At 46.0% G+C, this 26,408-nt stretch overlaps 1 protein-coding gene and 2 long non-coding RNA genes across 4 annotated transcripts; all 3 read right to left on the minus strand.

Annotated features, from left to right (window-relative positions):
- Positions 1–1,737: 1,737 nt before the first annotated feature.
- Positions 1,738–2,529, minus strand: LOC136513424 (uncharacterized). The gene is made up of 3 exons (XR_010773363.1): positions 2,411–2,529; positions 2,120–2,332; positions 1,738–1,790 (listed from the first exon to the last, which is right to left on the minus strand). It is a non-coding gene; the product is annotated as an uncharacterized lncRNA (long non-coding RNA).
- A 2,383-nt stretch (positions 2,530–4,912) lies between these two features.
- On the minus strand, positions 4,913–15,216 carry LOC136511690 (uncharacterized). 2 transcript variants are annotated; one of them, XR_010772802.1, is made up of 4 exons: positions 15,081–15,216; positions 8,359–8,466; positions 5,161–5,281; positions 4,913–5,072 (listed from the first exon to the last, which is right to left on the minus strand). It is a non-coding gene; the product is annotated as an uncharacterized lncRNA (long non-coding RNA). The 2 variants fall into 2 exon arrangements; XR_010772803.1 differs by lacking the exons at positions 8,359–8,466; positions 15,081–15,216 and adding an exon at positions 5,365–5,497.
- Positions 15,217–16,602: 1,386 nt separating this feature from the next.
- On the minus strand, positions 16,603–26,323 carry LOC136510603 (disease resistance protein Pik-1-like). Its single transcript, XM_066505001.1, has 2 exons — positions 25,542–26,323; positions 16,603–18,850 (listed from the first exon to the last, which is right to left on the minus strand). Exons 1-2 carry the CDS (start codon positions 26,321–26,323, stop codon positions 16,603–16,605), a joined length of 3,030 nt encoding a protein of 1,009 aa, XP_066361098.1.
- Between the last annotated feature and the right edge of the window lie 85 nt (positions 26,324–26,408).

Below are 26,408 nucleotides of genomic sequence, written 5' to 3' on the forward strand. Positions count from 1 at the left end.
AAGCACTATATTTTATGGATGTATAGACCAGGACCTCGTTAGTCGTTCTCCTGTCAGCTCACCTCACTATGTAGTACTACTATTGCATCATTTACGAGTAAGGTGCACTAGCTAGTGGCCTTGGAACTCGCTTGTGGTTTGCGGGTGTCATCATATGTAGATTCGCTCCTGCAAAACAGGCCAATACGGCCAACCGGCAGTGTTGCATTTTTTACACAAAACAAGAAAAAGAAAAATATGACGAGGCCCCCCACCTGCCATGCCGCACGCTGCCCACCAAGCCCACTCGCCGGAGCCGGGAGCCGCGCCACCACCGCTGGGCCCTCCGCGCTGCCTGCTGGTGCTGGGGCAATCTGCATGGATAGATACAAGGGGCCGGGAGCACATAGTTGTATTCATCCTTTATAGTCGTTGGGAGAACTATAGCAAGTGTAAAAAAAACACCGTACAAGTAGTCACACAGTTTAGGCCCCGTTTAGATGCCCCCAAAACTCAAAATTTTTTGCATAGTACCCATCACATCGAATCTTACGGCGCATACATAGAGTACTAAATGTAGACGAAAAAAAAACTAATTGCATAGTTGGATGAGAAATCGCGAGACGAAACTTTCGAACCTAATTAGTCCATAATTAGACACTAATTATCAAATAAAAACGAAAGTGCTACAGTAGCCAAAATCCAAAAATTTTTGGATCTCAACGGGGCCTTACTTGAAACAGCTGATCACTTGATAAATAATGAACGCATAATGTCTTGGATATTGGAGTCTTATACTATGCATTAGAGAGGGTGTTTCTTCCTAGTTGTGTCACTACCGGACTCCCAGCCTTTGCCGAGAGCCCGAAGCTCTCGGCAAAGACGAGTTCACGCTCGGCAACCTATTTGCCGAGAGCAGCTCTCGGCAAAGAGCCGTCGGCAAAACATCTACCGGCAAAGGATTCTTTACCGAGAGCCCCTCTCGGCAAAATATTTACCGAGAGTAATGTCAAGGCTCTCGGCTAACTATAGCTCTCGGCAAACTGGGTTGCCCTAGTAACGGCCAAACGAACGCTAACGGTGTGACAGCTTCTTTGCCGAGAGCGACCGTCGGCAAAGAACTTCTTTGCCGAGAGCTACCGTCGGCAAAGAACTTCTTTGCCGAGAGCGACCATCGGCAAAGAATTGTTAAAAAAAACAAATATTTGCGGAGGCGGTTTTCAAAAAAAAAATAGGTTTGCCGAGAGCCGAGAACCAAGCTCTCGGCAAAGAGGCAGATGTGCCGAGAGCTAGGCTCTCGGCAAAGAGGAAGATTTGCCGAGAGCCCAGAGAGCCCTACTCTCGGCAAAGAGTCCAGAGAGCATTTTTTTTATTTTTGTTTATATTTCCAGCTTCAACAACACATATTTCACAAATATAACACATCATCCACATCACATATATCACAAATATGTCATCCACATCACATATATCACAAATATGTCATCCATCTAAACACATGTCCATCTCAAAGTGCTAAGTTCATCTCACACAAGTTCATGTCACAAAGTGCTAATACATGATGAAGAACAACAGGCTCACCCCCAAGGCTCCCACCCCCCCGACCCTCCCGACGGCGGCTGCTGTTGCGGCGGTTGGTACCTCGACGGCGGCTGCTGATGCGGCGGCTGGTACCCCGACGGCGGCTGATGCGGCTGGTACCCCGACCCTCCCGACGGCTGCTGATGCGGCGGAAGTTGTGGATACGGTTGGTGCCACGACCCTCCCGACGGCGGCTGCTCAGGCACATCATTCGAACCCGCCGGTTGATTCTGCACAAAGGAGAAGAAAAATTAGTAATTATAGTAATACTAAGGCATATAATTGTAATCTAAGTGTAGACAAGTCAAAATTTGCAGAACTAGGTATAAAATTGTAATCTAAGCCTAGACACATCAAAATTTCGGCAGCACCTCCCCTGCACGGTGGGGTTTCCAAAACCTGCAAGAAAACCAACGGCACGATGGCCGCCCACCACATTTCAACGGCACGATGGCCGGCACACATATATATCAACGGCACGAAGGCCTCCCATCACATATCAACAGCACGATGGCCGACATGCACAGTAAAGAGCTTTTGTTAGAGAAGTTGAACTCACGTATGAGTAAGGCGGGTATGGGTAAGGCGGTGGAGGAGCGAACAACTCTAGTGGCGCTGGACGACCCATCGTGACGCCAAGACTTGCCACGTACTGAGCCAAGGCGTCAAACCTCGCCCGCTCGGCCTCCCACCTCTGTCGCTCGGCCTCCCGCTCCCTCTGTTGCTCTTCCTCCACCCTAGCCTTATGCTCCTCGAGCGCATGCACCTGGGCCTATAATTTTTCACCGCATTGTTACAAGCAATTTCGAGGAATGTAAAACCAATGAACGACGAATAAAATAGAAATAACCTGTAGTGCTGCCACACGATGCATCGAAGTGTCCTGCCTTGGGCGTATGGGCACGCTACCGCTCGTGCTGCTTGTTCGGACCTGTGAGAGAGTGGGAGTGGTGTGCAGGTCGAGCGTGCTGTTGCCGATGAGGTACCACCCATGCTTCTTGCCTCCTCCCACCCTCATGACGATGTCGCCGTCAATGTCCGCGGTGTGCGGATCCCAGTCTGCCCCATGGACTCCCCTTGCCGCCTCGGTGTACTGACTGATGCGCTTGGGGATGCTCTCGTTGGTGAACGACTCGGCTGGGTCGTCCGGGTTCCAGTCGATGTTGTCTGTCGCCTTGCCCTTGTGGGCCAGAACCCATGACTTGAGCTCTCCACATGGCTGGTTTTGATGTGCAGCCGACTGCGAGAAAAACAAGACGATTATAAATCATGCAGGAATAAATGTCTGAAAGAATAAATGAAGCTACACCAAGTCACGTACCCATCTAGCCCCGAATTCGTGGATGTTAAGGTTGCCCTGGTGGTGTGATACACCTGGCATCAGCAAACGCCGTTCCCGGAGGACGGTGTGGTTATCCGCCCAATTGCCACTCACCCACCTGTCGACCATCATCTGCCAGGCCCGCGTTTTATTGGCGCACCAGCCAGGAGGCACCTGTACGACATCACGTACATTGACAGATATAAGAACGTGGCAAGCCTACCCAATCTCAGAAGAAATCAATATTGATGTTGTATATTTACCTTCAGGTACTGCTCTTTGGTCAGATGCATTAATCTTGCATCTTCTTTCTTTACCTTCCGATGCTCGTAGACGGCACAGTAATCGATGATGGCCTGGAGCCGCGCCTCGTAATGCATGTCTGAGATGCGACCTCTAAAAGATTTGGCCAACGCCTTGGCCGCCCTCGCCTCGTAGTCCTCGGCGCATTTGAAGAAGTCCTGCATATAGAAAAGATGTATCAATACATTGGTTCAAGAAACTCTGGCGAATGCAATGTATTGAGCAAAGTAGTGGGAGGAAGACTTACCCAAAACTCGCACATAACCCGCTCCGCCACGCTTTCGTATGTGCGGCTCGTCTCGTCCTCCGCATCAGGGGCGGCGACATAGTGCTCGTACGTGTAGGCCGGCTCCAGAGCTTCGGCGTAGCGAACCAAGCCTAGGAAGTGTTCCCTGCAGAGAAGACCTAGGATGCCATTGGGCAACCTTTTGTGAGCACCTGGGACCATGACCTTCCAAGACCTGCGTAAGTGATTAAGAAAAAACTGTTAGTTTCCATTGTGATTCTATCATATGTAGGAGCGAAAAAATGTAAAAGTTACGTACTTTTGCCCAACGGGTCGAATGACCGGGCGTAGAGCATCAGGTATCGGCCGCTCAGGTAGGCTCGCCGGACCTCGTTGGTAGACACCCGAGGTTCCGGTGGAACTGGAACCTCCTGCCTCGGCCTCCTGCTCATCCTCCCGCTCCTCCTGCTCGTCCAGCTGCTCGGCCTCCTGCTCGGCCTGCAGCTCGGCCTCTCCCTGCTGAGCCTGCTCGTCCACCTGCTCTTCCTCCTGCTCCTCCTCGGGCTCTGGTGCTGCTGCTGCTGCAGGCTGAGGCGGTGGCGCCCTAGGCCTCCTCCCGGCCGCCCTCCTCCTCCTCCCCTGAGGTGGTGCCGACCCCCCAGCTTCACCTGAGGGCCCTGGTGTACTGTCCCCCATGTCGTAAAGCGACCTGACCGCCCGCAAAGCTCTGTGGCCCGCCATCTTTGCACAATCACCTACAAGACATAAACAATAAGATCGGATTAGATAGATCATAAACAAGACATTATTATAAAGAGATGCAAAATAAATAAAGCATAATTTCAAAATAACATAATATTACATGTATTAGAAATAATCATCCCCATCAGGATTAGCTGGATCATAGCTCTCATCATCACTATCAGCCATATCGAAATGTTCAACACTTTCCAAAGGAGCAACTATGTCATCATTGGCATTGCCAATATGTAATCCTTCAAGTAACGCCAAGTCCTTCGCATTTTCCACCTCATCCCCCTCGTCCACATCAACATCCATTTCATTGTCTACTTCCATTTCCATAGCTCCGGTTAAGTCAATCTCAAAAGTCCCTTGTAGGCCCTCTTCTTGATAGAACTCTCCATCATATGTGTTTGGGTCGAAGTTGTAGTCTTCGGCGTTTGGGGAAGGTGCTTTACCGTGCGGTGATACCTTGTGCACAATATCCCAACCCTGAAGACTAGGGTCCCTTTGGCACGAGTAGGGGAGATAATAAATTTGTGTGGCCTGTTGAGCCACAATATAGACATCCTTTCCGCTATAGACGGAATCCTGTCGAATTTCTACTAGCCCAAGGGAAGGACTTCGTCTCGTTTATTGAGGATCAAACCAATGGCATTTGAATGCGACAGGGTTAAGAGGTTTGCGACCACGAAACCTAAGTTCATATATTTCTTTGATTCTTCCATAATACTCGGCCCCATCAAGGCCGCCAGTAAAAACTCCGGAATTCGTGGTTCTTCGATTGGGCCGGCTCTGCTCGTGTCTTGTTGTGTGAAATCGGTATCCATTCACATCATAACCAGAAAATGACTTGACCCTATGTTCAAAGCCATTGGCAACCTGTCTCAACTCTGGATTCATAGTCAAATCGGTTTGGCTCTGCAAGGTCAAGGAGGATAGATCGTTAAATTGGAATGTACAAGCAACTAGGAATGTCAATCGGCGAACGAGCTAAATTGCATAGTACCTTTTGTTTGAACCAAGAAATAAAATCGGAAATTCCATTTCCCGCACCCTGATGAAGAATGGTGTCACGTTCTTGCGGGGTAGGTTCCCTTGATAGATGCCAGTTCTCATTAATAAACTCCCTGTAACAACGAGAAACAAGGAGGTTGGATGTAGAATGTTGACGGCATATTTAATTAACAAGTTCGTGCAAGAAGCCACTTACTGCATGTACGGCTCCATTTCGGTAAGATTGGTCAACACATATATCATGATTGTGAGCCACTCTTCGTTTTTCAACAACAATGAGGTCGCATCACTCGCACTTCCAAGTTGCCCTTGGAAAAGGCTGAGTTTTGATTCATTTTCACCAGCATTGTAACGAGGGGGTTGATTATGCACACTAGGAAGCTTGTCACCATAGTATGCTTGTGTGAAGTTAGTAACCTCCTCTAAAATGAATGCCTCCGCCATGGAAGCCTTGATTTTGCATTTGTTTCTGCATTTCTTCCGAAGAACCTTTAGACATCTCTCGATTGGATAGCACCAACGAGCCTGCACGGGCCCCCCCCATTCGTGCCTCATACGGGAGGTGCAGAATCAAATGCTGCATCGGGTTGAAGAAGCCGGGTGGAAAGATCATCTCCAACTTACAGAGCAACACATGTGCTATTTTTTCCAATTCTGCAACCACGCTACGAGATAACTCCTTGGCACAAAGCTGGCGGAAGAAATAGCTCAACTCGGCTAGCGTCTTCCACACATGCTCAGGGACATAGCCTCGGAGCATCGCCGGAAGAAGACACTCAATCCATATGTGATAGTCATGACTCTTCAGGCCGTTGATTCGCAAGGTAGATAAGTTCACTCCCCTCCTCAGATTCGCTGCATACCCATCAGGGAACATTAATGTTTTGAACCATTCTAATACTTCTCTCTTTTGTTCCGGTTTCAATCTGTAATCGGCCTTAGGCCTTGTCCATTTCTTGCCGCTTCTAGGAGGTTGCATGTGTTGCTTTGGTCTATCACATATCGTTGCCAGGTCCAGTCTCGCCTTTACATTGTCCTTCGTCTTATCCTTAATGTCCATGATCGTTGCCCAAAGCGCCTCGGCAACATTCTTCTCGGTGCGCATTACATCAATGTTGTGTGGAAGAAGAAGGTCGTTATAATAGGGGAGCATCATCAAGGGCGACTTATGAGTCCACATATGCTCCTCACCATATCCCACGAACCTACCATCTTTTTCATTGATCCGGAGAGCATCTATCTGATCATGAACCTCGGCACTGGTCATCATCTGTGGTGCGGGGTCTGTAACCATGACACCTTTAGTAAAGTTCTTGATGTCTCGTCTGAATGGATGCTCTGCAGGGAGGAATTGTCGATGTTTGTCGAACGCGGAATATTTGCCGCCCTTCTACAGCCAATTGAACTGTAGAGCTGCCTTGCACAAGGGGCATGGAAACTTCCCGTGAACACACCAAGCGCTGAATATCCCATATGCTAGGAAGTCATGCATGGAGTATTGATACCAAACATGCATGTTGAAGTTTGTCTTTGTAGCTCGATCGTATGTCCATACACCATGGTCCCAAGCATGGACCAGTTCATCGAACAAAGGCTCCATGAACACACCCATGTTATTCCCAGGGTGTTCTGGAATTATCAACGACAAGAACACATTCTGTCGTTGGAAGGAGACGCCAGGGGGGAGATTGAGAGGGATAACAAACACGGGCCAACAAGTGTATGGGACAGCCATCATTCCATAAGGATTGAACCCATCTGTTGCTAGTGAAACACGCACATTACGTGCCTCCCCACTTTTGTTACGATGAATGTTATCAAAGTGATGCCATGCTTCACCATCGGCTGGATGTACCATCTTCTCAGGACTGTATCTTTTTCCATTTTTGTGCCATATCATCTGTTTCGCGGATTCCTCTGTCATGAATAGCCGTTGGATCCTCGGTATGAATGGAAGGTACCGTAGGATTTTCACTGGGTACGGACTCTGCCTCTTCTCACCATCACCAGAGTCTACCTCCAGATACCTAGAGGATTTACACTTTGGATAGTACTTTGCATCCGCGTGTGCTTTTCTAAAGAGGACGCAGCCCTTCGGACAAGCATGTATCTGCTCATACGGCATCTTAAGTGCACGAAGGACCTTCTGCGATTCGTACATGTTCTGTGGCAGAAGGTGACCGGCCGGAAGGATGGAGCCAATAACTGTCAACATTTCATCAAAGTTCTCTCGACTGAGGTTGAACTGGGACTTTAAGGCCATTAAGCGTGAAATGCCATCAAGCTTTGAAATCTGTGTGTGGCCATGAAGGGGTTTCCCTGCCGCAGACAACATGTCGTAATACGCCTTTGTGCTTGCCTCTGGCTCCTCCTCCTCCTGCTGCCTACATCCTTCAGCGAAGTGTGCTTCGTGAAAGTCATCTAACCAAGCTGCTACCCCGGCATCAGCATTGTAATCCTCGACACGTGGTCTCACCACCTCCTCTCTCACACGATCGGCTTCACCGTGGTGGGTCCACTGGGTATAGTTTTTCGTAAATCCATGCCTAGCCAGATGTGAAGTCATCACCTCCTTTGTCTGCCTCTTTCTGTTCTTACAGTTGATGCAGGGACAAAAAACGGCATGCGCTCCGGGAGCCTGGTCAAATACTTGATTGATGAAAGCCTCGGTCTTGTTGACCCATTCTCTGGTAATCTCACGGGCGCTCCGGTGGCCCGAGTACATCCACTCACGGTCATCCATCCTCTAACATATATATCACCAAGTAATAAATATAACCATGGACTTGCATCTACACGTCGTTCCTACCATCTAATAGGTAAGGATAGGTCCTAATCCCACCCGAGGATGCGTCGATGGTGTTAGTTCCCATGGTCTGGTCCTATTCGAAACAGAATTTCGGCATCACCTCCCCGCTGTTCTCCAAATACACGTCCCGACAGGGAGATTGTGTATCCAGAGAACAACAGGAAGGTACTGTCGAAACTCTGTCTCGGATCGGAGCAGACCATGGAAACTAACACCATCTGCGCATCCTCGGGCTGTCCAAAAAACGTGGACAATTCGAAACAGATACGGTTATTGATATGCAAAGATCTGCATATTTCTAACCGTATCTCTTTCGAACGGGAGACACCTAACTGGGTTACGTGGAGATACATGACCAGGACAAAGAAAGAGTGGTTATACCTCAGGTGGCGGTGAAGTCAGGCTAGCGGGGCCGTGGCGGGTCGGTGCAGTGGCGAGGCGACGCGGTGCGGGCAGACCTGGGGACACCGGGGTACTCCAACTCGGCTCCTGCAAAAAGAAAGAAAGAAGGAAAATAACGTCAACTCAAAAATTCGGCAGCATCTCCCCTGAACGGTGAGGTTTCCAAACCTGAAAGAAAACCACGGCACGATGGCCGACAACCACATATATATCAAGGAACCACATGCAGCTTAATTATCAATTACTACTACTCTAACTACTACAACTACAACTACAACTACACTAACTACTACTACCACTACTAATACCACTACTACAACTTCTAACTACTAACTACTACTAATACCACTACTAATACCACTACTACAACTACTAACTACTACTCACAACTACTACCACTAATACTACTTAGTATACCTTGTTCCTCTCCACGGCGATGGCGAGGGCGAGGGCGAGGCCAACGGCGAGGGCGAGGCCAACGGCGACTACTACTCACAACTACTACCACTAATACTACTTAGTATACCTTGTTCCTCTCCACGGCGATGGCGAGGGCGAGGGCGAGGCCAACGGCGAGGACGAGGCCGAGGGCGAGGCCGACGGTGAGGACGAGGCCGAGGCCGAGGGCGAGTCGAGGCGCGCGCGAGGGCGAGTCAGAGTGCGGGCGAGGACGAGCCCGAGGGCGAGGACGAGGAGGGGCGCGGGCGAGGACGAGGGCGAATCGGGGCGCGCGCGAGGGCGAGTCAGGGCGCGGGCGAGGACGAGCCCGAGGGCGAGGACGAGGAGGGGCGCGCGCGGCGGGGCGGGAGTGGAGGGGCGCGGCCGGCGCCGGGGCGTGGCGTGGCTGGGCTGGGCGGGCTTGGACGGCTTGGCCGGCCGTGGAGGGGCTGGGGTGGGTCGGCGGCTGCCGCCGGCGCGCGTGGGCGGGCGTGGCGGGATGGGGCGGGCTGGCCGGGCTGCGGCGGCGGCGTGGCTCGGGCGGCGGCGTAGCTCACAGCGACGGCGTGGCTCGCGGCGGCGGCGAGGCTCGGGCGGAGCGGCGGCGGCAGCGTGCGCGGCCGGGCCGCGGCGGCGTGGCTCGGGCGGCGGCGTGGCTCGGGCGGCGGCGTAGCTCGCGGCAACGGCGTGGCTCGCGGCGGCGGCGAGGCTCGGGCGGAGCGGCGGCGACGCGCGCGTGGCCGGGCGTGGCGGGCTGGGGCGAGCAGGAGCGGGTTGCGGGGCTGCGGCGGCGAGAGAGTGAGAGAGATAAGGCCCGAAACGGTTAAGTGGGAAGGCACTTTGCCGAGAGCCAGATCTGGGAGGCTCTCGGCAAACCTTCCACCTTTGCCGAGAGCCCCCCGATCCGGCTCTCGGCAAAGTTTTTTTTTTCAACTTTCGTTCGAAATTTTTAACTAGCTAACTGCACAAAAAAATATTTAAAAAAAAATTATTGTTTGCCGAGAGCTACTCTCGGCAAAGAAAGTTTTTTTAAATATTTTTTATTCGTCTAACAAACTGAACAAAAAATGATATTTCTCAAAAAAAATTAAATATTTGCCGAGAGCAGCTCTCGGCAAACCTATTCGCCGAGAGCCAGCTCTCGGCAAACCATTGATCCAGGCTAGGTAAAAAAAAAGAAATATGCGCCGAGAGCGGGCCCAGTTGCTCTCGGCAAAGAAGCTTTGCCGAGAGCAATCCCCTGAAGCTCTCGGCAAAGAATATCCAAAAAAAAATTAATAAATAGCAAACGGCTCCGGAAAAATACGAAATTTTGCCGTGTTGCAACTTATGCTCTCTAATGGCTATACAAAAAGTTTGGAACTCCAAAACTAATTCGACCGTGACATTGTTTGATAATCCTAGTGGATCCTTCTCAACTTTATGAAACTTATTCGGAGATGTCTCAGATTGTAAGAATCATACGCAACCACTTGCGCAAAACATTTTCAATTTTTTACCACAGCCTCCAAGTGTGATACCATGACTTCATTGCAAATATCACAATTTTCCGAATTCGTTTCCTTTTATTCAGAATTTTTAAATCGTTCGGCGACATATGTTCGTGGTCTTCGATTCGTAAAATAAAAGGTGAAAAAACGTCAACAAGATGTTATTTGCCCCCAATAATGCATAAATAGCATGAATATCATTTTCTACTTAATTTGTTCTCGTGTTTAAATCAATCGCTGTTCAAATTTTAATCGATTAAAAAAACTCCTTGAAATGCAATTAATTAATTATATATAGCAAATAATTACAAAAATACACAAAATTTTAATATTGAGTACAACCTGTAGTATGTGTATAGAGAAAAAAAGTTTGGAGCATATGAAAGAAAAAACAATTTAATTGGAGAGAGTTAGGAGAAGAGAAACACATGCACATGAAATATAGAAACCACGTTTGCCGAGAGCCTGGGAGGGGCTCTCGGCAAATATTCACCGAGAGCAGCTCTCGGCAAACAGTTTTGCCGAGAGCCATAACGTTGGGGCTCTCGGCAAAGTGGTGACGCCGTCAGGGCAAGTCACGGCGATGGGCCCACGGCAATGTTTTGCCGAGAGCCTGATTTTGCCGAGAGTGCGGCCCACGGCAAAGGCCCATTTTGCCGAAGGTCATTTTTTGCCGAGCGGGGCTCTCGGCAAAATGGCCCACTTCGCCGAGAGTTGTTGTTTGCCGAGATGCAGGCCCACGGCAATCTTGTGAGTTCCCGACGGCCCGTGTTTGCCGAGAGCCGCGCTCGGCAAACGGTTTCTTTGCCGAGATCCCGCGTTTTTGCTCTCGGCAAAAATAGCGGCTCTGGGCAAAGGACGTTTTTTTCGGTAGTGTGTCTAAGTAACAGCCTTGGATATTGAAGTACGATAATGTAGACTAGGACTATCCTTAGGTTGCTGGTGCTGGCTCTGGGCGTGGCAGCAATTTCATTGTGGCCGACTAACACGGACCATTATGAAGGTGAGGTCTTGATTGGTCCGGTCCACACGGGGAGGATCGGAGGTTCACTTCGGGCATGGATGGTCCCTGCAATAGTAGTTCCTCGGTTTTCCAAAATGTAGGGTGCACAGAGATCAAGTCTTTGTAAAACATATGAAAAACCTATGGTATAAAGGTGTACACTCGTATGTAGATAGATATATTTTTGATCGAACCATATATTGTGAAAGAAATTAATGCCATAACATGAAAAATCAAAAACTTCCAAAATAAATTCAATCATACAAATTCTTATATAGATGAGTTGACAAAGAAAATGATGTGTGTACTCCTCATCTAGAATTATCCCCATGAATTGTTTGGTTGGCCTAGGTAATTAGTGTTACATGTCGATTTCAATGGGAACAAACTGTGAAAAATATTGAATGCATCAATGGTTCGGAAGATAGCCTTCCACCTGGCTAGGTTTGAAAAGCAGCTGCGCTTCCACAGAGATACCAAATCAAGGGGACACAGGACTGCGCTTCCTTGTGGATGATGTCACTAAACCTTGTACGTGTGAGCTACACATTCCGAAGGAGAATTCCACAATCAAGGTGGCTATCGGTCTTGTTAATCCTATCGACCGAACCAAGACACCAATGATTCATGGGAATATAATCCAAGAAGGATATGCTACCATCTCGGTAGATAAAGCTGAAAAAGGTTTTAGTGATTTACCTCTTGACATTCCTGGAGGTGATGGCGAGAAGACATTCATTCTATGGCGCAAGCGCTACATCATCATTCCCGGGATGTCGCCTCCACCTCCTCCTGAACTACCTCACCATAGGTGCGGATGAAAACACTACATCATTAATTTATATTGGCTTAAATAATTAATAATCTGCTCATAATAATATGTCATTCCTTTTTTTGTAGCAGATCCTCCCACAACCTAAATCCAATTGTCCAATCGCCAGATCATCATAGTGCTCTGTATGATGACAATGTGTTGGAAGGCGAAGCTGCATCCACACCATCTCCAAGGAGGTCTCCAACACCGCAGCCGCCACCTCCAAGGAGGTCTCCAACGCCGCTGCCACCACCTCCAAGGAGGTCTCCAATGCCTCCCCCGCCCCCGCCTACCAAGAAGCCAAGTACTAGCAAGAGGCCAGCCCCGCAAACGAAGAACCAGTCCCCGTCGGCAAAGAAAGCCACCGTGAAACCAAGGGCTATTCCCAAAATAATATCTGAAGAGAAGGAAGAAGTAACTGATGCATATAAAAAAAGATATGTCTAGATTCTATGACAAACTTAAAAAGAATCAAGAAGCAAGGAGAAACCCAGAGAAACCGTACTTCTTCGTAGCTCCAGATATTCTAAGAAAAAAGGTGGCTTCTTACTAGCAACAACAGCGGGAATCTCGTAAGCCGTCCAAATCAACGTTAACGGACTATGACCGCACTCTCACCAAGTCAATTGAGGCGGCACAGAAAAAGAAGCGGGCAGGGAAAGGAGTTGCACAACTTGAACAACAATCGCACCAATCAGTCCCCCCCGCTAGTTGTTAGTAATGAATATGGTTCGAATTTAGGATTAATGCATCAGGCAAATATACCTCCGGATGTCGATTTAGATCACCTTGGTGAATTTATTGATGAGACTGGTTTCGACCTTTACCAGATGTTTGGTGATGGAAACATTGAGAGTGCGGCGGAGGTTGATATTTGGAAGAAAAAATTTATACTAGGCCAGAGTCTATACAACCCTCAAGCCTTATGTGATCTGGGGACACAAATGTACCTGCTAAACAAGTGGTACATGTAGGCGTCTACCGGTGGAGACTTCTGCGTTGGTGTCACAATTAGAGACGAACATTGGTTCCATGGCGATGATGTTATGTATGTTGACTTTGCAGAATTTCATCAACTATGCCACCTGACCTCTCTGGACAAAGTTATCATTAGCTGCTATTGCCTGTAAGTAATAATTCTTTCGATCTATTATTAAACTCATCATATGTGTGTATATGCATATAAATTATCCTAACAAGTACTATATATATGCAGATTTACAATGACAGAGCTCAGAAAGGAAGGCTGCAATGAAATTGGTTTTGTTGATCCCCATATAGTATTCAAAGACCCAGTTACTCCAAAGACTAATTGGAAGTCTGAGTCAGAGAGTAACCTCATTAACTTCTTAGTGAACCAACGCCACAAGAAGGATATACTCTTTCCCTACAACTTCAAGTGAGTGTTAATAATGTCGATCATCCTCAATGGCTCATATGTTGATTCTAGTTAATTAATGAGTGTTATACGTTATATCCTATAAATACATGCAGCAATCACTGGATATTGATGGACATCGATCTGGTGAAAAGTCACTTGATAATCTATGACTCGATGAGAAAACAACAACAAGACTACCAAGATATGATAGATATTATCCAGAGGTAATTTCGGTATCTCTAGCAACTATATATACACACAAACATGATGATTAACTATATCTGATGACGTGGCAAATTTTTTATAGGGTAGTGTTTGGAAAACCTTTATTGAGAAGCAACACATGGGAAAAATGCAAAGCACCACTGAATGTAATCCCTTTGAAAGTAAGTCCTCTAAATCGCATCATCTTTATTAATTAAACATATAGCTTTCACCGGATCACCAGATTGGATGACAAATCTTTTTCTCGTAAAGTGGTGTCTGAGGCAGGAACAGGGGAACAACTATTGTGGTTACTATATTTGCAAGTTTATCAAGGTGGTCTCCCAAAAAACTCCTACAGAGAGACTCAAAGTATATTAAAAATACACTATATATTCATTTAATTATTATTATTGATTGTGTTACTATGTCTTTATATATATATATATATATATATATAGTATATATATATATATATATATATATATATATGTATGTATATATATATATATGTATGTATGTATGTACATATATTAGTTTATTTTCTTTTAATTCAAACCTGTAGGCTCGATGGTTGGAGGAAAAGGTCATACGGCAAGACCAAATCAAAGCAATTCAAGAGCCTATAGCCGGATTTTTTAATGAGCAGGTCATCAATTCCAAGGGCGAGTTCTACTTCGACCCAACACTGCCATGGAAGTCAAGCTAGAGGATAAGAGGAAACTTGTTATATCACAACAACTGTAATGCAATCTTTTGTAATATATGCACATGAAATAATATAATGTAAAATACATATATGCACACACACACACACACATATATATATATATATATATTTCTATGCTTGAATTGTGTGATTTAATACGTTCATTGTGCTTGAACCGAAACATACTATACGCGCGTATAAATGTATAATTAGCAGCGTACAATACGACTTCAAAAACCTATTTTGAAAAGAAAACAAAAAAATGAAAAGAAAAAAAAAAGAAAAAAACCTTTAGTCCCGGTTCGTATTACCAACCAGGACTAAAGGGTGCCGGCCATCGTGGCATGTCAGGAGGCACCTTTAGTCCCGGTTGGTATTACCCACCGGGACTAAAGGTCCCTCTTTAGTCCCGGTTCCTGACCCGGGACTAAAGGACCCTCCTCCTTTAGTCCCGGATGCTTGCTCCCGGGTGGGGAACAGGGACTAGAGGGGGTTCCCACCGGAAGTAAAGCTCTGTTCTCTACCAGTGAAATGTATATATATATATATATATATATATATATATATATATATATGCGACATGCATTGTTATTACACTCATTTACACATATATATATACACCTGTTGCGACGATAATGTTCTGGCCGGTTGGCTTTAGTTACCTGGTTTTGTCGCGGGGGTCCTCACGAGCAAGAACGACATCGTCGCCACGGATGGAGACGTACAAATTGTCGCCGCCCTTGCACAATATCTTCACAAGCTGTGCCATGGCAGGCCGAGGCCCTCTCCTTCCCTCAGGCTCCCTACGAAACTCAACTTCTTCCACCCAGGCCTTCCCGCCCGGCTGCACACAACCTTTTGTACTCCCTCGGGACAAGTCATATAGGATACCCTGGGAAATCGACGTACAGCACCCTGCAAGCACTATATTTTATGGATGTATAGACCAGGACCTCGTTAGTCGTTCTCCTGTCAGCTCACCTCACTATGTAGTACTACTATTGCATCGTTTACGAGTAAGGTGCACTAGCTAGTGGCCTTGGAACTCGCTTGTGGTTTGCGGGTGTCATCATATGTAGATTCGCTCCTGCAAAACAGGCCAATACGGCCAACCGCGGCAGTGTTGCATTTTTTACACAAAACAAGAAAAAGAAAAATATGACGAGGCCCCCCACCTGCCATGCCGCACGCTGCCCACCAAGCCCACTCGCCGGAGCCGGGAGCCGCGCCACCACCGCTGGGCCCTCCGCGCTGCCTGCTGGTGCTGGGGCAATCTGCATGGATAGATACAAGGGGGAGCACATAGTTGTATTCATCCTTTATAGTCGTTGGGAGAACTATAGCAAGTGTAAAAAAACACCGTACAAGTAGTCACACAGTTTACTTGAAACAGCTGATCACTTGATAAATAATGAACGCATAATGTCTTGGATATTTTAGTCTTATACTATGCATTAGAGAGGGTGTTTCTTCCTAGTTGTGTCTAAGTAACAGCCTTGGATATTGAAGTACGATAATGTAGACTAGGACTATCCTTAGGTTGCTGGTGCTGGCTCTGGCTGGCAGCAATTTCATTGTGGCCGACTAACACGGACCATTATGAAGGTGAGGTCTTGATTGGTCCGGTCCACACGGGGAGGATCGGAGGTTCACTTCGGGCATGGATGGTCCCTGCAATAGTAGTTCCTCGGTTTTCCAAAATGTAGGGTGCACAGAGATCAAGTCTTTGTAAAACATATGAAAAACCTATGGTATAAAGGTGTACACTCGTATGTAGATAGATATATTTTTGATCGAACCATATATTGTGAAAGAAATTAATGCCATAACATGAAAAATCAAAAACTTCCAAAATAAATTCAATCATACAAATTCTTAGATAGATGAGTTGACAAAGAAAATGATGTGTGTACTCCTCATCTAGAATTATCCCCATGAATTGTTTGGTTGGCCTAGGTAATTAGTGTTACATGTCGATTTCAATGGGAACAAACTGTGAAAAATATTGAATGCATCAATGGTTCGGAAGATAGCCTTCCACCTGGCTAGGATTCTATTCTTTTTTCCGGTTAAAATTTGAATGCAAGAATTGCATTCTTTTTGGAGGGAGGGAGCAGTGCCCTACATTTTTTGAATCCATGGTGTTGTAGTGTACCGATTAGATCTTTGACGTCCGGCTCAAGCTCATGAGTAAGTATTTGCTCTACGAATTCTACAAAATTCATAATTTCTGTCCCGACGAACATCTTCCATGTTGCCATCACTGGGAAAGCTTGCCTTGATCTGACTATCCGTGCCGCTGCTGCCAGCACCATTAGGAGTGTTGTCTTCACAGTTATCTGCACCCTTGTTTGCTGGGAGAACCTTTTCCTTGCCATTGATGCAAATGGTGATTTGGTTGAAGTGCTCCTTGGCTTCTGCTGTCACCTTATCAATAAACAACTTGATGCCGGGAGTGTCACTTTTGTACCACGGGGCACTCCGGAAAACGACCATACGGAGGCTCTGGAGGTGTGAAATACCCACATTATCTTCATCAGTTGGTCGGCAAGCATAGAACTTGAACTCGAGATATTTTAGCTTTTTCATTGCTCCTTTTTCGAAGGTCACCCTTGGCACTCGGCAATCAACACAGAAGGTATGCAGGCTATCAAACCCTTCATGCGAGATGGATATTTTATTTTGACAGAGAGCATCAACTCGTAGTGCAAGAACCTGAAGGTTGGGCATCTCCCGTATAATCTTGAGGTCATTATCTTTTATTTCCCAGAGATTGATTTCTAAGGAAGAAATATCCCTAAGGTCACCACTGAAACACGACGGGACACTTATCTGCCTCTTGGTAACCTTGAACCTTGCGAAATGTAGAGGTTCCCAGCTTGTACCAAAATGATCAAAGAGCATGACTGATGGTATGGAAGTGGAACCAAGGTCCTTTTTGCATCTTTCTGTAAAAGAACTCTTATTACCGTTCTCCCATGCTTTGCAGACGCCATCAAGCAGTTTAACAACTTTAGGAGAATCAGTCTCACCAGCCAGCACACTGAGCAAGTTTGTGCGAATGCCAGCTTCCCAAGGTAGCTCTATGATCTCGGTGTTGCAAATATTCAGAATCTTCAAATGCTGCAGATTTCGTATCTCCCTTGGTACCTCTTCCACCATTGTGTTACTTATATCTATTGTTTCCAATTCCCCTAGATCTCCGATTTCGCTGGGTAGCTTGCTGAAACTTGAGTTTCTTAGGTCTAGGGTCTTCAAGTGCCTCAGTCTCCCTATTTCTCTGGGTACCTCTGTGACCATTGTATTGCTTATATCCAGAGTCTCTAAGTGCAGCAATTCCCCAATTTCGTTTGGTACACATAGGATTCCTGTGTTACTGACATTCAGAATCTTTAAATGCTTCAGTTGATCCAATTGCTTCGGAAGAAGATTGATTAGTGTCCCCTTGAGACTCAGGCAGGTAAGACAAGGCAGGTCACACATATCCACCAGGTCAGCATTCTTCAGATGATTGCCATGAAGATGCAGCACTCGAAGGTGTTCGAAGTCCTTAAAGAGGGTCCTCCATCCATGATCAAAAACATAAAGGGACCGAGTATTGGACACATCTAACCTTGAAGTATCCACCTTATTATTGTAGCCCTGGATACATAGCCTATGGATGCGTGTGGCATGCTTAGAAGACATATCAGACCCATATTCCAAAGAAGCAACACAACAATTATCTTCTCGTGATTTGCACCGAAGAAAGTGCAGCATCATGGTGTCCATTTCATATTTCTGAGGAGGTGTCAAGCCATTGGAGCACTGCCGGATCAATCCCCGGTTGCCAAGCTCATCAACGTAGCTTCGAGCTTCTTCCTCTACATAGACAAATCTTTCAGCAATCCACATCCTGGCCAGATCATCCCTCTCCAAGATGTGATAGGGAGGATACACGCTGCAGTGTAGCAAGCAAGTTTTCAGATGGAGTGGGAGGTCATTGTAACCAAGGCCAAAGCTCTCTACCAATGGTTTCAAACATGGATTATTTATCAAACCTTCTAATGCTTGGATTACAGCCACATGAAACCTATCAAATCCCTCTTGTGTCGTTAACTGTTCCGCAACTGCCAACGACAAACAAACTACTGCCAATGGCATACCACCAGACATTTTTGCTATAGAATAGCATGTGCTATGCATGTCTGATGGAACCATGTCAGCCTTACAATGCTCCTTTAGTATCCTTTGTGATAAAACTTCTGCAGTTTCCATACAAAGACCCTCAATTTTGTAGACAACCACATCATTGTCTGTGATACATTTGTTCACCACTGCATCAACACGGCTGTCCATGATTATTCTACTACGCAGATTATTCTTTGGAAGAGAGTTACTTAGGACTTCCCACTGTTTCCAGTGCCAAACATCATCAACTACAACAAGGTACCTGTAGGATCAAAACTGAGCAGTCAGAGATGATAGTTATTTACATATAATATTACTAATTGCAACTCCCCTGTCCTAAAATAAATCGACGTCTAGCTTGGTTCAGGAAAACTACTATATTGGATAAATGACCTTGATGCTCTCCGTTAATACTGTGTTTCTTCTTAAGGCTAATGTGTTCAATTCTAATTGTCTGGTACCTAAAGCACATCTTAATTACTCGTCACCCTGAACTGATATAGGAGTTGAAGAGGATTGTAAAGATGTGGAGCCTGTTCATGGACCAGTTAACGGGGTGATTGGCATGTAAATACCATGGAGGTGTAGTTAAAGTGTGTGGGCTAGGGATAGAAAAGGCTACAGGTTGATTTATTTTGGGATAGGTGTAATTAAGCACTCAACTTTCTTCATTGATTCTTATGGGACATGCTAGAAAAATTTAAAACCAAGAGATTCTTCAAAAAAACATGGGAGTACATTGCCCCCAGCAATCAAACATTGTATAGTTGTGTCACTTTGGTACAAAAATTTTCAAAACATGTAAACATATCCATCAACTTGTCAAATGCGATAAAATATGGTCCAAATATGCTTGGGGGCTACACATGTGACACTAGCTCTTCTACTCTTGCACTCGGCTTAAACCTTCGGAACAAAGGTGAAGGGGAAGCACAATAATCCAAGAGGAACAAAAATCATGAGGTTGGTTACTTGTATGCTATGAGTAAAAGCAATTTCACAAGGGTAAATCAGAGCTTAACGTTTGATGTGAACTGAGAGGTCGCGAAGGTTTCATTCACTAAGCCTATTGCAATTATGTACAATAGCACATTACAAAATGATGTCATGTACAATCCCCTTTGTGGTATTTATTGGAAGATGCAACTATATTATTGGGAGATGCAACTCGGTCCCGGTGCACACTATTTGGAACATGACACAGTGAAGAAGATTGAATAGACATGAGAAGGAGAATGTCATCTGGGACGATGACCACCCATAATTAATTGATGGAGCTGGATAGAAGGACAATGCGGATTTGCCATTTGCATTGTTCCAATCAATCAATGTGAACCCCATAGACACAATTTGCGGTGACCTAAAGGAAAATGGGGACTGTCCATACTAAAGAGAAACACAACATGGTGCACATCATTGTGGTTCCGCCAAAATTACCAGAGGATAAATGACTTTCAATGATAGCGAATGGCTAGTGCAGGTGGTAGGGCACCGGATTTCTCTCTGTGATCACTATAGAGAATCCCAACGGCCGACGATTTGGTAGCTCGAGCTTCCAACGTCTAGTTGAGTTGGTTGGGGCCATATATACCCCCACGCATGGGCATTTGGAGTGTATTGAAGCTTTTGGAAGCTATAATTGAGTTGAAGCTCATCTATTTGTGCTCTAGTGACCATGTGAGCTTAAGACAAGATTTGGCGATTAGCATTAGTGTTAATAATAGTGCCTAAACTTGTTATAGCTAGCACTAGTTCTTGGTTTAGTTTTAGGCCTAATGTTTAGGGAAGTTTGCATACCTCAAGTCTATTGGTGCTCACACACACCAAGAACTATGTACACAGAGCATTTAGTCTTGAGAGATCATACCAGCTTCAATTGTGACCTGGCCATCGGTGTTATATGAGGGTTATGATGAAGCCCTTGGCATTTTTACTAAAGCTCACATAGTAAAGATATAAAAGAATGATCCATGTTAGACATGTGCTGAATATGTGTACAGTTTGGCTATGTTGGACTTTGTAAGGAAAAAGGCACTTGGCATTGGCCATTAGGTGATTTTGGTGTTTGATGAACAACATGGCCTTTTGAACCAAATACATTTGCTAGTATACAAGGTTTAGTTCAAATGGATGCATGGTTGGCTTGGACCTAGGCAACATTAAGATCGAAATGATCAACACCTCAAGCAAGACATTAGAAGCAATGTTGAAGACCTACAAGACAAGCTAGAAGTACAACATACCAAGTATGAGAAGCACAGAGGAGGACACACACTAATACAGAGACGGGCTTTACTCCCGGTGGGGAACCCCCTTTAGTCCTGGTTCCCCATCCAGGAGTAAGCATCTGGGACTAAAGGAGGGTCCTTTAGTCCTGGGTTAGGAACCGGGACTAAAGGGGGACCTTTAGTCCCGGTGGGTAACACCAACCGGGACTAAAGGTCCTCCCAGCTTTAAAAAAATAATGCCTCCCACCGCTGCGTCCCGTGAGATTCGAACCCAAGACCTCATGCATTGCCTCGCGCGTAGCTTACCACCCCACCTACACAACACATCTAACAATGGATGGGATGCTTTCCTTTTGAACTAACCCATCGGGAGACCTTTAGTCCCGGTTGGTGTTACCAACCGGGACTAAAGGGTCCTTTAGTCCGGGTTGGTGTTACCAACCGGGACTAAAGGGTCTACCTTTAGTCCCGGTTGGTGTTACCAACCGGGACTAAAGGTTGAGGACTTTTAGTCCCGGTTGGTGGCTCCAACCGGGAGTAAAGGTCCACCTTTAGTCCCGGTTGGTGTCTCCAACCAGGACTAAAGGTCCCCTGCCACTATGCCGAGCGCAGTAGCCGTTGGGCAGGGACATTTAGTCCCGGTTGGAGACACCAACCGGGACTAAAGGTCTCTCTAGTCCCGGGCGCAAAAAATACCAGAACTAGAGCTCATTTTAGCCTCGGATGAAAGGTCTGTTTTCTACTAGTGACACGAATAAGCGGAGTTGAAATAGGATGCACAGTAGCACCAAAAATGTCCGGTGGTGCCTTGCGCACCATAGCACTGGAGAATAGGGTGCCAACTATGTAGAAGACAGGCTCGGCAGAGCCACCGGAAGTCTCTGGTGGACACCGGATAAATTGCACTAGAGAAAGCAGTCCAGGGCAACAATATTCTCCAGAAACGAGATCAAGCCACCGAAAATCTCTGGTGATAAGCACTGGAGGAAAGACCCCAATGGTTGGTTGTACTAAGCCTAACAGTTAGTACACGTGATAGTGCTAGAATGACTTTCTACCTCGAAGAAATTGATCTAGGTGTTTGGAGAGTCACCTCACGACAAGGGTGAAACCCCTAAAGAATCTCGAAAAAACCCACTGTGACTGATGAAAATGAAATTCATCTAAATGCTAGAGCTAAAAATTGCTTGTTTTAATCCATGAGCATAGATGTCTTTAACCAAGTGTTCACCCTCACTAATGAAAACGAAATTTGGTTAAAGTTACATGGGCTCCATGACAGATAACGCAACGTTCGTGAGCAAAAACATTGCCTAACTAAACAAATCTATGACTCCTATAAAATGAAACCAAATGAGCTTGTAAAGGAAATGTATTCTCGTTTGAATCTAATTTTCATTGAGCTCAATGCTATAGGTTTGACAAAGCTAGGTGATACTGATGTGGTGTGGAAGATCATATGCGTACTTCCACCTGACATGTATGCATCCATCTTCACCATCCTTCACAACTTTGAGGACTTGAGCATCATGACTCCCGCGCTTTGTGATTGACAAATTGGTGGCATTTGAGATGACATGTAGATGTCTCAAGAAGAAGAAGCCTCTTCATAAAGCAAGTGCATAGCTCTCACATGTGATGAGCACACGAAGATGAAGGGAAAGGAGCAAATTGAGACATGCTCAAGCTTAAGTTCCTCAAGTGAGCAAGCCTCCACCTCCTCCTCCGATGAAGCTGGCAAAGTCATGCAACTAATAGAAGGAGTGAAGAGGATGCTTCGCAAGATGAGAGCCAAGGGTGTGCCCATTACAATTGAAGACATCATGTTTACCGACCAAAGAAGAAGGCAAATAATAAAAGGCTGATGGTTTGGTTGCGGTAAAAATGAGCACATTGTAGAAAATTACCTAAACAAGCTCAGACCCAAGGCCAAGAAGAAGGCAAGCAAAGCTAAGGCCCTCACAACAATCAAGATTTGGGATGACTGTTCAAGTGAAGAATCAAGCACAAGAGGCACAGCCACTAGCAATCATCATTAAGCTGCTCTGACATATGCCTTATGCACAACTCGCACAAACCGCCATGTTTTTTGAAGAAGTTTGCACTAAACAAAAGAAACAATTGAAAGAACTAAAAGCAAAACTAGCTAGCTCCAAATCTAATTACAAAGAACTAGTTACCAAATAAGTCTTTTCATATCTTAATGTTGAGCTAACTAGCAAGATTCATAAACTAGAAGCTAGTGCAAACACCCCCACCAAGGCATGTAAGAAATCTCACTTTTAGACATTATTAAAAATGATGCTTCTACTTCTTGCATTGATTTAATTGAATTGGACTCACCCATGTACAACCAATCTTGTGTTAAGAATGTGATTGTAGAATCATCAATAAATGAAGTTGCCATGGAGAATGAGGTGCTTAGGCATGCTATGAGAGGCCGGGCGCCACGGTGGCCATGTGCCAGGCTGGCTGCCTTGGCTACCCCTCACGTCGGGCTGCTTGTTGGCTACGCGCCATGCGCCCTCACTGTGCGCCTGGGTGCACATGGTCGGGCGACCGCGGGCTTGAATCATCGCTTTCTTACCATCCTCCTCAATCGGCAATAGATTCTAGATCGGGCATGCATTGCCATGGTGAGGTCTTATTCCTGATGAATGTGTGCATGAATGGATGAGGATGTATGGATTTAGATTGAGGGTTGTGATGCTACCATAGTCGTTGTAATCTCCACTCTATACTGGACGTTGTGCGGTGCTACTTGGTGCGTAGAGGTTCTTGTGGATGTCGTCTTATTGTCTCTGATGTACTTATGTGGTGCTCATTTAGCTTTGCCATGCATTCATGTATTTGTGATCTTCAGTTACTTTGGTTATGATGTAATTGTAAATCTGTTGCTTGCTCTTGGCTTCGTCCATAGTTAGGTCTGGTGGTAGGCATGTCTATTGTCTTCCAACAGTGTGATGTTAATAATAGAAGTTGCTCATTTTAGCGCAACCGATTAATGTGGGAGAAGGCACAACAGGATGAGGGCATCTCATCTGCTTGACAAACAAGGTATCACAAGATAAAACTAGAAATTTAAACTAACACCACCTATATAGATCCGACTGTATCTCCTATAATAAACTTGAAAACTGACCTAGCTATTCGGGACATATCTCTATTGTAAGCCCTACCTTTGGGCTATATAAGGAGGCAAAGGATCCCCTCAATCGGAGGAATAAAAGGGGAAGGTTCATATAGCCATTCCTGCACTCAACATGAGCACCCCCACACCTACGCCATGATGCATAATAAGGAGGCCCTTTTAATTAACTGGACGTAGGGTACCTTATTTCTAATTTAGTATAAATCTTTGTCCTGTGTGCATCTCCTTTGATTCACCACACGTGATATGCTAATTACTAGTCGGATGCAAAATCCACATCACCACTAACCATATGGGACCACTATTGTGACACCTACCCAACTTTAGATATGACTCAAGTGGCCCATGAGTGTTGTGTGCACATGTTAAGTACAACAAATGCAAATTGAGCAAATGTTGGATCAATTTGTAATCATTTATCCTCGTACCATAGCACATCCATGTAACCTCTTACACGAAGTAAGAATAGAAGTGTATATTTTGCTATGGGTATATGGGATCGTCCCTTTGAAGGGCTATAGGCAGTGTGATTATGAAGGACCGGCAGTTGGAGCACAGATGTGTGCTAAAAGGGAACATTTCTGGACATTTGTTGAAGTTTGGATGAGTTGCGTCGACAAGGACCATGGGTGATGGGTCCTTCAGAATAGCTGTACGAGAGAAGGGCATGGTGTTACATGCTGGGGAGTGCGTGCAGGTTACTTTGTGTGGGCATATGGTGCATGATACGCATGGGCTCAGATGGAACACAAGTGGGGAGTGCGTCTAAAGCCGGCATTGGAAGCACGGATGTGCGTTATTAAGGGCCATTTTGGTAGGGGTTTAGATTAAAAAAAATGGTGAAGCTAAGAAAAGCCACATTTTGTGGCTTTGGCTTCACTTTTTGCCTGATTTTGGCTTCGCAAGCCATTTTTAAAGTCTAATTGCTCAAAGTTGAGGCACAAAATAAAATGGTTGAGGGGAACATACATAACTGTGCTACTCGAGATTACATTTTGGGGGGGAAATGTCTCTAGTTTTATTTATTTTTCAAAAGCATCCACTGCACATTTTGTACCAAAGCTAATTGCCATATTCGCTTGGATGATAAGCCATGGCTAAAAGTATTGTTGGCTGTTTGTGAGAGAAAAATACTGTTCGTTGGCTGAAAAAGCACGGCTTATAAGCCAAGTGAACAGGGCGAATAAGGCACCCAGTTTTAATTTGTTTGATAGAAACAGAACTCGCGCAACGTCAAGCACATCAAAGTAGACTACTAGGTGGGATATATATGTAGGTTGATTTTAAATTGTCCATTAGTTGGAACCAATGATTTTCAAAGAAGAAATATGTTGAGTGTTGAGCATGTACAGAGAGATATGTGATGAATATGCGTACCTTTTGTTCATAAGGAAGTTCGATATGCTCTCGATAAGATATTGTTCCCTAGCTCCGAGAATAATAGATTCAGAAGGAAATATGGAAGGGTTAGTATGTGATGGGCAAACATATATAATTTGAGTACAAGAACAAATGAGCCAAGCTAATTTAAACGGATGCGTGGTAGTATTGAAACAGTGGAAGACGAGGCATACCTCTTGTCCGCTGCTTCTGCTTCATCATTACTAGCAGACAGAACATGATCGGCTGTTAGTTCAGTGAGAAGAGTTGTCAGAATCTGCAACATGTCTGACTGTGGGGAGAGTGACACGAAGGCACGGCACTCGAATTGGTTTCCAATTTCTTGGTACACCAGGTCGGCAAGTGTTGTCTTTCCCATCCCTGCAGACCCATGGATGCACACCATCTCGTGCTCTTGCAGCAACTGGCTGAGCTTCTCCTTCTTCCCTTCCATCTCCTCTAGCTCCGAGGCGTCCTTGTGATGGAAGCGAGATCGAGGGTTGACTAGGGGCTGCTCACAATGCTTGGTGGAGGTGGTTTGGCTTTCACTGAGAGCCACCCACTCCTCGCAGCAACGACCAACCAGCTCCAGGACCTGCTGCTTGATGCTCTCGAAAAGGCTCTTGCCGTTTGTGTAGTTTCCGCCGCCGTGCCCGTGCTCCAAGCTGAGCACGAAGCTGTCGATGTCATCCTCCATGTCGTAAGACAGCTTCCGCGCCTCCGCCATCCAGGCCCTGCATGCTGCGTCGGCATCCTCCCTCTCCCATATCCTCAGGAGGAGGTAGTGCAGGGGCTGGAGCTTGCATACGATGAACTCGACGTTGTCCCGGATCCCCTTCCCCTCCAGATCATCATCAGGCGTGCACACGTCGCCCTCCAGCAACTTGTAGAGCTTCGCTAGCACGGGACCTAAGGCACCCGTGGCTGCGGTCACCGCTACGGGAATGGCAACCCCGGCGGCGGCCTGCATCGCCATGGCCATCTGTGTGTATTGCGCTCACTCTAGCTCGCGCTTTAGTTCGGGACTAGTAGTGTTACAATTTGTGCAATGGGATAGATCC

Source organism: Miscanthus floridulus, chromosome 16 (assembly GCF_019320115.1).
Source record: "Miscanthus floridulus cultivar M001 chromosome 16, ASM1932011v1, whole genome shotgun sequence".
Taxonomy (NCBI): Eukaryota; Viridiplantae; Streptophyta; class Magnoliopsida; order Poales; family Poaceae; genus Miscanthus; species Miscanthus floridulus.